Below are 11,236 nucleotides of genomic sequence, written 5' to 3'. Positions count from 1 at the left end.
TATATAATTTTCTAATATTCAAGGATGGTAAAAATATGTATAATGTTGTGTTAGTCTTTGATCGGAAGAGAAAATAACGAACAAATGAGATAGGCAAAGTAAGAAAACCTCTTATATTATATAGACTTTTTTATTTGTCTTATATGTTATTTTTATTTACATTTATAATTAGTTTTGTGTTTTATTAATTTTCTTTTGTTTTTTATTGCTGTGGTTTTCTTTCCCTCGTTTTTTAAGTGTAGTTGAAGTATTTGAAATTTGGATGACAGAGTCTATAGGGATGAAGAAATAAACAAATTGTGAAGAACACGATGATATCTCTCAATATGGAAAGGGGTCTTTCAAAATAAAGATTTTCCTGTGTTTTCTATTTGACGAGACAAATCTGATCAATAACTTTCTGATTCTGCTGGAACCAATAGTACGAGTATTTTTTTTTTTGAGCCAGACAAATTATTGGAATGAGTTTTGCTTCCTATCAAAGACTTTTCAAATGGATTGTTTTAACTTAATTAAACAACTAAGGTAAACCGTTGGTCTTACACCCAGTTAGTTGTTAAAACATTTAACAGTGATTTATAGTTTCAAGAATCAACAAACATTCTAATTATATATTTGTTCACAAATATCATATTTTAAAAAGTAATGTGTCTTCCTTCAAGAAGGGAAACATCAAAGTAAGTTTTGCAAGTATATATATAAATATTGGATGCATATTTGATACACCAAAAGAAAGGACATAAATAACTAATTTGGTTCCTGGCAGTTACAAGTCGTTTTGGATACAAAATATGTTGTTTCAGTTTCATTAACCGTCCCTTCACAACCAATTAATTAACGTTTATCCGCCATCAAACGTGTACATAAAATACTCAATTCTTGGATTTACACAAATTCCAACAGCACCAAATTTTCATTCAACCTTTTTGGGTTGAGTAGCATGCAAGTAAAAGGTAAAAAAATAGATATGAACAGGAAAAGGAAAAGAGAAGAGTCTCTGGCATGCCATGCATGCATCATGCAAAGATGAGAGTGTTATCTTTACATTCATGTGTTACAATAGTTGCAATCTTATTTGTCTATGTAGTGTTTACACTATGATGTGACTGTGTATTTATTCCCTTTTAAATATCCTTCTTTGTTTAATGGGAAGATGATGATGTCATGATAACCACATGGCATGCCATATGCTAATGTATCCATCTCTGTTCTTAATTAATTGTTATGCTTTATATTCCAATGGTAATTAATTTCAGAGGCAGATTCAGGAAATCACATTTTCATAGTTTTTTTTTTCACCCCTTTTTTGGGGTGTTTTGAAGATCTTCATGGATAGAAGTTAATGCATCACTTTCCGTTATTTTCCCTGTTCTGTGCATTAGAAGTCTAGAATATATTGCATGTTTGCCCTCTCGTAAAGTTGGGTAGTGACAGGTTACATATGAAGCAATATTTGAAATTGAAAATATCTAAGCACGGTTGCAACTGTTATTTTGATGTTTTAGTTACTATTAGTTTCATTCACTAACATCTTGATGAAGATGCTTTAATATTCAAATTCAAAGCACTGAGGCTTATTGTCATGACTTTGGCTTTATATACTATTACACAACTTATGATTTATAAAGGAATTCGAACAATTTTTTTTTATCTGTAAGAACTTTGATTTAAATTCAGTTTGTCCCTTGAGAAAACATTAATAGAGAACTTTATTCTATTTAGTCGCGATAGTTCTACCTCTATTTGTCTCTCTCCAAGAATCAACAGTCTCCCTAGTTCCTAGTAATTCCTCATCAATTCTTCTGAGTATCATAGGAACCTAAGGCAAGATCAAACAGTAAAGCCTGTTTTGAATGCCAGATTTCTGTAAGATTATTTTGATTTCCTATTGTAATGTTTGATACCCCAACAAATCACTAAGTTTCCTTTTGAGGGGAAAGGGTGTCCAAATTAAGTAGTAAAGGAGTATTAGTAAATTTAATGAGCTTTTACCTGCTGTGGTCATAGCCATTTTGAAGCAACAAGATTTTATTTTATGCCATCATTATTCAGGAATTATTTGGAAAGTAATTAAAATGTTTTAAATTTTAGCCAATTGATCAAGGGCACTCTTGTTTCACTATGTGTAGCTAATTGCAAGAAACCTTTCTATACAAAACAAAGTAAGTCTATACATGATATTTTCTCAACAATCTGAGTGACAATAAAAATTATAATGATGCTTTTTATCACGTGCATATATACTCATCTATTTAATTTCTCCAAATTTGTTATGTTAGTTTCATTGTTGTAATCTGGTAAGTTTGTATACTAATCAATGCCTAATTGCCTAATAACTATTAAATATATTTTAGGTTGGAGGAAAGGGTGGAAGTTGGTGTCTCGGAAGGAGAATTAGATGCTAGTGATGCTTGATATATAACAAAGATCAACTAAAATTGGTGCACCAAAAGTTTCCAGACGTGGAAGAAGAAGAACAACAATGACTGGTAAAAGTCCAATTACTCAACGGACAGCGAGACATGGCTCACACAAACTGTGCAAATTTGATTTAGCGGATCTAGAATGGACAAATATGATTCCAGAGTGTCCAACATACCACCCATCAGAGTATGAGTTTGAGCATCCTTTAGTTTATCTGCAGAAGATTGCTCCTGAGGCTTCTAAATATGGTATTTGATAACTGGTTATGCATTTTTTTTCCTTTTAATTACATGCAGTTTATCAGTGTGTTGATGAGGTAAGGGCTTCATCTGTCATTAAACAGTTTACACCAAGAACTCCCTTTGTATAAGAAATTGATGCAGAATATTAGTATGGTTTGTAAATAAGTTGGCATTTTTTGCCATATAATGTCCAATTGCTATGATGACTTGATTATTCAGATGCTGATCGGTATGATCACTTTTATCTTGCAAATACAAATTCCAGGATTCTTTTAGAAGTGAAGGAGGGGGGAAATGAGGGAAATTAGATGGATAGAGAATTGAAGCTCTCATGCATGTCTGAGTTTCCTTCAAAATTGAAAGGAAAACCCCCTATCTCCTCTCAAAATTAAACTTATTTACCCCTAAATTTGATCTTCTTACATCCATTTTGTTTGTCTGCCTAAGCATACTAGGGATGCTACTTAGTGACTCTTGCAATTCTCCAATGTACTTTCCTTTGGCCTTCTTTCTAAAAGTGTCCAAGTCACAAATTAAAAGGATTTATTTTGAACCAGAATAATTTATTCAAACAGGACAGAATTATCTAGAATCTAACATTTACTGCTTTTTTATGCCTTTTTCTTTTTACATTTTTGCTTATAGTTTGATCCTCATATTTCAGGTATATGCAAAATTGTTTCTCCAATTGCAGCCTCTAACCCAGCTGCTTTTGTCTTAATGAAAGAGAAAAAAGATTTCAAGTTTGAAACAAATGTACAGCCTCTTCGTCTTTCTAAATGGAATGAAAAGGATATAATAACCTTTTCTATGAGAGGCAGGTAAAATAATATCATATTTTTAAGCTTTTGCGCTGCGTAACTTATGTAACATAAAATAATTGTTGGTTGTTATTGTTTCAACCAGAAAATATACATATCATGACTTTGAGGTTCTTGCAAACAAGGCCTTTTTTAGTAGATTTCACAATTCTAGAGACCTTCCTTCTTCTTATGTGGAAAAGGAATTCTGGCATGAGATGGCTCATGGAGAAAAAGGAACAGTTGAGTACGGAGTCAATGTCGAAGGTAGTGCCTTTTCATGTGATCCTAATGACAGGCTTGGAACAAGCAAATGGAATTTGAAGGTTGTTTTTTCAGATTGTATGCTGACTTCATTTCTTCTTAGTGTTCTCTTTGAGCATCAGCACTCCTGCAACTGATTTTTGGTTGTCATACATTGCTTCTAAAGAAGTAGAGTCTGCTATTAGAAGTTAATGTATTGATTTTTATTTGCAGCAGCATTATTTTTTATGCATGTATTTATTGTTTTATTAATATTTTGCATTTGATTTCAGAATTTTTCACGGCTTCCACAATCCCTGTTACGTTTAGTTGACAGGAAAATTCCCGTAAGCAAGCAATTTTTAAAACCTAAGATGAATTCAGAAGTTAACAAGTTCTACTTTCTAATTCCTATGCAAAATTTTAGGGAATAACTGATCCTATGCTTTACATTGGGATGCTGTTCAGTATGTTTGCGTGGCATGTTGAAGATCATTATTTGTACAGGTATATCTAAGAACAGTCTGCTTTTCCACTTCCTTAGCCATTGATCATTGTTTAACTCCAACTTAAATTTTGATATATATTTGTCTTGTTCACAGCATAAACTTTCATCACTCAGGTGCAAATAAAACTTGGTATGGCGTGCCTGGCCATGCAGCATCACAATTTGAAAAGACTGTCTTACAACATGTGTATTGCAATAAGATCATAACAAAACATGGAGAGGATGGAGCTTTCAAGTTTCTAGCACAAAAAACAACCATGTTCCCACCAAACGTCATTTTACAACATGATGTGGCAGTTTACAAGGCTGTACAAAAGCCAGGAGAGTTTATCATCACCTTTCCTAGAGCATATCATGCTGGATTTAGCCATGGTAAACTATCATTCTATTTGTAGGTGTCAGTGCAAATTTGTCTAGACATGTACTACTATATACAATGATACAAATTCTAGTTTTAGATATGGATTAGAGTTTAATTTTCAGGCAAGGCTAGGCTAAGGATTTTTATATTGTTAACCCATCAAAAGTCATGTTAAGTATAACTTTTAAAGTAATTATTATAGAAGTCAACAATTTATAATAGGATAATAGTGTAAAAATCTTTTATCCTGTCAATACATTCTAATTAAATTCTATCAATTATTTGATTCTTTTTGCTGATCCTAGGTTTTAACTGTGGAGAAGCAGTAAACTTTGCAAATGGTGATTGGTTTTCACTTGGGGCTGCAGCTAGCATGCGTTATACACATCTCAAAATGATGCCTTTAATTCCATATGAGGAACTTCTTTGTAAAGAGGCAATGTTGGTTTTCAAGTCCTCAAGAGTCAGAAGTTCCAAGAACAAACCTGAAGACAAAACATCTTATCAAGCTATTATGCTGCCTTTTGTGCATCTTGTGCAATCTTATAAGACCTCCCTCCTGCGACTGAACAGTTCAAGAAAGTTGCCTAGTTCTTCAAATACAACAGGTTCTCAGATATGCAGCCTTTGCTACAGGGATTGTTATGTAGCTTACTTCTTGTGCAAGTACTGCTTTTCTCATCCAATTTGTCTTTTCCATGGTAAGACATGATTAATATATTCATTTTGAGAATTGTTATTTCAATTGCTTCAGTTATTGATATGTGAACATGCTTTCAGTTAATATGTAGATGTAGACTTCATGATGATTTGAGACTTGTTAATCTCTAATTTGTTAGCAACAAGATGACTTGGGATTTATTGACATATGTTTTTTGGCTCTGCTTATTACACCATGCAGACATTGCACCACAGACTTGTTTATGTGGAAGAGATTATACTATTTTCAAAAGGAATGACATTTTTGCACTGGAAGAAGCTGCAAAAAGTTCTCAACAGGGAAAAGAATGTGTTGACAAATTCTCTCTATCAAGTATATTCTCTTGTAGCAGAAATGATTGCATCAAAGATCCTGAAGTAAGTGAAATGTTAAACATAATTAGGTTAAGGCATTTTGATGGTTTGGCAATGACACTTCTAAATCTTTAGCATATATGGCATTATTTTACTTTATCTTCAGGTTGCTTATTTAAAGTTTTTTTTTTCTTCCATTTTTTAAATTAAAACTGAAAGCAGAATAATCCTTGGCAGAGAGAAAAAAGTGTAAGAGGAACTGCTAGTTCTCTAGGGGCTGCATCTAAACCGAAAACAAAAGTGGCTGACAGCACCAAGCACAGTGTTGAAAGGAATAAGTCAACAATGAAACACTGGAGAAACAATGGGCTTCCATCTGTGAGGGGTACCGAAAGGCCAGGAATCATTTATAACCTGAGAAAAAGCAAATCAAAGTTGATTTAGTTACAGCAGTAACTTCCTTGGGAAACTTCTAACAATTGAGTCTGAAAAAATAAAATAAGATATTAACCTTCTTTTCTCAATTCACAGGATAGCCACTTGTCAAATTGAGACAGATTTTTCCTGATTCATCTGCTGAAATATACATTATTTAAAAGTATCTTACCCTAAATTAGTTTTACCTTTTCATTCTTTTTATATAGTATTATTTCTGGAATTTGTTAAGGGAATGAACAATATGTTGAAAGTATTAATTCTCTAACATATTCTCATTGTAGTAGTGACTTGTTGACTTCTTTTTTAGCTCTTTTTTATCATATATGGTTCATCGTTGTTCATTCTTGGAAGTTTAATTTAATGAAGTGGTATATTTTGTCTCCTCAATTAAGTGATGATTACATCACCACAACTAACTCATGTATTAAGTACCAGGAACTTCGACGATATGACCAGCATTGAGGTTAACGTTACCAGCAGTTGTTAACTTCAAAAATCTTAAATTACATATCCAATATTTCTTCAGATATATTTTCGGTTTACAGGAATGTTTGACTATGGACCTTTTCCATGTAATTTGTTCCATCTCCTTTCCATTTCTATCCCCAACCAAACCACCAAAAATTCCTATTTCCATTCTCTTTCACTCCTCAAATATAGTGTAAATGAAAAGGGCAAAATTGCCAACTTATGTACTGCTGTAATTACCCCCTTCTAAAATAAAGATCATAAATATTTACATTCTGTGCTAGGATCTAAAATTGGTTGGCAATTTGTCTCAACTTCTAGTTCCATATCCAAAAAACAGGGAATCAACTCAACACTATCCAAATGTACCCCCGTTCGGCAACATCACCCACCTTGACCCTCGACTTCTTCACAATAATTACATAGAGCCTAAAACCTTTCATAAATCAACCGAGACATTTCACTTAAATAATCGATCGCAATACTTCAAAGGCTAAAAAATGAATTTTGTCAGCAAATGAGATCTAGCTTTTAACATTTTGACATTAAATATAACAACAAATGTAACAGTGCATTTGAAATTAAAACTGAAAGGAGAATAAAATAAACCAAAGCAATCCTTTCTGATCATATACTTGGAAGAGAGCATTCCCTTGGAAGATTGTTTTGGAACCTCTCATTGTCTTGTCTTGTCTTGTCAGTAATCATATTTACTGACCCATTTGAACCACCACCTCTTTGTAGACGAAAGTGTGCCGAAGTTGTATCGGTCACCCCAACTGGTAGGGCTAGCTGCTCTGCAAAACCTTGGGTTCCAAGGATTAGTTCACGGGATTAACCTAATTTCTTGGCTTCAAACTGAACATCAAAAGTTTGATAGGTTTACCAAATTAACATTTTTTTCCGGTCTCTTGGCATGATGACAGTTCAGAATCAAAACACAATAAACAAGATAAGAATCACCATTCAAATAACCAACTAAAGTTGTCTCCATCCCCAGTTTTCATCAATTAAAGGAACCTGGTATAGTCTATATTTGAAGATTAGAACATGAATCTGGAAGCTGAAGTTTGTGCTGTATCTTGTGAATTAAAGAGACTCAGACCAGCTTGAAGTCACATGCAAATTAGATTAAATGGCAACCTACAAATTACATGCTCTAATATCAGTGTTGCACCCACTAGTCACTGAATCCATAGCAATTCATACAATATGAGTATATCAAATCAAATCGAACATCAGATCATCAATCATCAATCAAAAACAAATTATTACACTTAATCCATACAAGAGCACACTCCTAATTTGAAACCCTTACTAGCAAGTAGCAAACCCAATTCAGTAAACAAAATCCAAAACACGAGAAAAAAAACCTTCCTACACTATTAATCATCACCAAAAGGCAAACTGAGCAAACCAAATCATGCCAATAGAAACGAGCACGCTGAAACAACTAAGAACACATCAAGTAACATACTTAAATACAATTCAACACAATAATTGCCCACTGCATGCTAAAGACATGCATAAAATATTGGCAACCAATGCACAACCTTTTGTAAACAATATGAACCATACTCCCACAACATCAACATTGAATCATCAATTCATAACATCATATCATCTATAATGGAAACCGCATTTGTAATTCAGCACTGAAAAACATGTTCTGACCAAAATGTACTAGTTCAGTTTCAATCCAATAGTCACACAAACACTTAATTTAATGTATGTAATCCCAGAGTCAATCTAATTCTAGTTTGTGATATCACTCAATTGAAAGTTGCCATTCCAATAAATCTCAGAGGGAAATTGTTCGAACAAATCATTCTTTTAAAAACGAACAACTGAGGTAACTTGATCCCAGGTGTTCAAACCCCAGTGGCCCTTTGCCTTAACTTAGCCTATCTTTCCCAGTCCCCAGATATTGGACTCTTCTAAACTATATAAAAAAGAGAACAGTATCAAAAGCAAAAAAAAGTCACTGACCAAGCAGAAGCAACTGTTAGACCAAATTCATACCAATGAAACATATAGGTGCATAGAATGCCCAGCATCAGCAAGTGATAGGCATAGAGTAGAGGGCTACCAAGAAAATAAAATTAAACAGAAGAATAACAAGCTAGGTTAGATGTCTTAGCTCTTGATACATAGGCTAGAAGCCTAGAATGATTTTGCACTTTCTGTGCTCTCTAATCCACAGGAGTTGTTTAACACTATCAAAAAGCATCTTGACTGCCTAAAGCTTATGAATTGTCAGGGATTCTGAAATCAAATTTTCAGGGAAATTGGAACACTAATACAAAAGCTTGACAAAATTAACATATTTTAATTCCAAGTATCACAACATTCTGCATTGCCTGTTATTTTATCCTCTAAATCATTTTAATAAATACCTGGACCTCATAAAGCTATGACAATATAGTTTTGACATTTAATACAAGCGAACCATGGAAATTCAAGAAAGAAATCAGAATTCACAACTAGCAAAATTTTTATAATTGTGATGAAGGTGAAGAATAGTGCCTTCAAAGGCTTTGAAACGGATTGTCAGAAGAGAGCAAAACAGATTGAAACAGATGCATGATTAGTATTGTTACAGTTACAAAGAAAAAGTTTCATCTTCCAAAACATATAAGAAACATGAAATCATACACAGATTGAAATGAGACAATATAGATTACTCAAAATATAAAATCATCATGAATTGGATTGTATTTGTATGTGACAAAACTTTGGTGAAGCTATATAAAAATAAACTCATGCTGAAAAACTGTTCCTAATGCTACAGTACATGAAGTATGAGCTACAAACACATTCAACAACTACATGCTCTCTTCACAGCTAAGGAATGAAAAATATCAGACTTTACGAGCCAGTGTCCTCTGCTTGGTTCCATGCTGCACTACCTTTTTCCCACAGAAAGGCCCTTACGCCGTCCGACTGCATTAATCAATTTTCTTGCAGTATTTGGAAGAACACTAGAACCATCTCCAAACTCTTCAACTTCCTCTTCCGTTTTAGGTACAAAGAAAGGATCCTCAGGAATTCTAAGCTCATCGGCAAAACCAAAGCTCTCAGAAACAGGAAGATACGCATGCACAGTGAAGAAAGGGGAACCTTCTTGCATCTCTTCCTTCGGGAAAGTACAGCATACATGGGACCCAAAGGTGTATTCAATTCACAAAAATACATTGCTTCCACCAGCCGTGGTTTATTCTGAACCACAGCTGCTCTACAAGCATCTTTGACAGCTGCTCCGATTGTTGGTGCGTTTCAGATTCATCATGCTGTCCTGGAAATGGAGAGAGACAATTTTGCCAGATTTTGGAGATGGTTCTAGTGTTCTTCCAAATACGTGTTCCAATAGCGTCTAGAGAATATTCACCCAATGATGAATTTGCATAAAAAATTCAACAGAACCACGCAACAACAATTTGTTTTCAGAGAGAATATTCACCCAATGATGAATTTGCATAAAAAATTCAACAAAACCACGCAACAACAATTTGTTTTCAGAGTTAAGAGTGCTACTGTGCTAGTAATGGAAATATAATTGATAAGAAAAACTATCTAGTTATCAGTGTATTTAAATATAAGTCACATTCAATAAAATAAAACAAGTTATCAGTAGCACTCCTAAAATCCTGCAGTTTCCAAATAGACTCTCTATTGCATTGCCTTCTTTACTACTTTTCTCTTCTATGTTTTTCTTTATCCTAAAACTAAAACCAACAATTATTCTATTTATTGATGTGATTTTCTCTAACTTTGATGATAAAAATATGTTCGATACGATTGCAATTTAGAACTTTGTATATATTAGCTGGATTTACAACAAAACTAAGCTACTAATTTTTATTATAATTGATTATTAAAAAAATCTAATTTTTGCACATCTTATAAAGGAAACTCATAATGCTTTTGATAATTGTATTTTCATCATGTTCTTTGGATTGAACTTGATACCCATCTCAACTTTCTCTACCACATAAGCCAAGATGGGAATTTGTCTGCATTCCTCAGTTACATGGGAATTTGTCTCTTAAAGAAGGAAGTCAACTTGTAGTGACATGAGTTGTGTAGTGTAGGGATTCATCGAATGAAGATGATGATGGTTGCTACTAGTATAGATTCCAATGTCCAAATAAGATCATTTCGCTGAATGTTATGTGCTTATTGAACAACACATCTGACTTGTATTTTAGGCAAACCTAATGGATGGATCACTAGTAAAATTTCTTTTTTAAACTTACACAGGACCATAAAGCACTCCAAAAGTTTTTAAATTTCAACTTTTACCCTTCAGTTCCATTTTATTGTTGAAATTATATAAGTGTGACCCCTTCAAAATTCGGATTTTAATTGGCTCCCCGACCTCTGCATCCTTACTCTACCCTGGTACATGATGTCATGGTAATCTATTTACCTTTTTGAATTAAAAGTAGAACAAATTAATTTGAAAAGTGTAATGTGTAAAGAATTTAAAAAGAAAAGTCTTCTAATTAAAGAAACAAAATAGTGCATGTCTGTTGTCAATAGTCGTGCGTGGGTAAATTCAAATATATTTTTGTTTCTTGCAATCACACCATAAGTTAAATGCCAAATATTAAAAAGAAAAAAAGATTGAATTTTAAGAGCCAAACATGTGTGCGTGAAGTAGACATGCAAAAAGAACTAAGTTAAGGAAAAGAGAACACTTAATTTCCCTACGACCATGAAATTGTTGCATTCAGGC

General features: G+C 33.4%; 1 protein-coding gene, 1 long non-coding RNA gene and 1 other non-coding gene across 3 annotated transcripts; 1 reads left to right on the top strand and 2 right to left on the bottom strand.

Annotated features, from left to right (window-relative positions):
• Positions 1–2,375: 2,375 nt before the first annotated feature.
• LOC100809650 (lysine-specific demethylase JMJ706) lies at positions 2,376–6,185 on the top strand. The gene is made up of 9 exons (XM_041005826.1): positions 2,376–2,672; positions 3,331–3,487; positions 3,573–3,792; positions 4,003–4,056; positions 4,137–4,216; positions 4,312–4,589; positions 4,884–5,279; positions 5,480–5,589; positions 5,815–6,185. Exons 1-9 carry the CDS (start codon positions 2,483–2,485, stop codon positions 6,034–6,036), a joined length of 1,707 nt encoding a protein of 568 aa, XP_040861760.1. The 5' UTR covers positions 2,376–2,482; the 3' UTR covers positions 6,037–6,185.
• An 838-nt stretch (positions 6,186–7,023) lies between these two features.
• On the bottom strand, positions 7,024–10,009 carry LOC112998148 (uncharacterized). Its single transcript, XR_003263210.2, has 2 exons — positions 9,408–10,009; positions 7,024–7,641 (listed from the first exon to the last, which is right to left on the bottom strand). It is a non-coding gene; the product is annotated as an uncharacterized lncRNA (long non-coding RNA).
• On the bottom strand, positions 9,818–9,940 carry MIR10189 (microRNA MIR10189). Its single transcript, NR_161645.1, has one exon. It is a non-coding gene; the product is annotated as a microRNA MIR10189 (primary transcript).
• Positions 10,010–11,236: the final 1,227 nt, after the last annotated feature.

The sequence above is a fragment of the Glycine max genome, chromosome 10, assembly GCF_000004515.6.
Source record: "Glycine max cultivar Williams 82 chromosome 10, Glycine_max_v4.0, whole genome shotgun sequence".
Taxonomy (NCBI): domain Eukaryota; kingdom Viridiplantae; phylum Streptophyta; class Magnoliopsida; order Fabales; family Fabaceae; genus Glycine; species Glycine max.
Note: the sequence above shows the minus strand (reverse complement) of the source record. Positions and strands in the feature narration are given on the sequence as shown.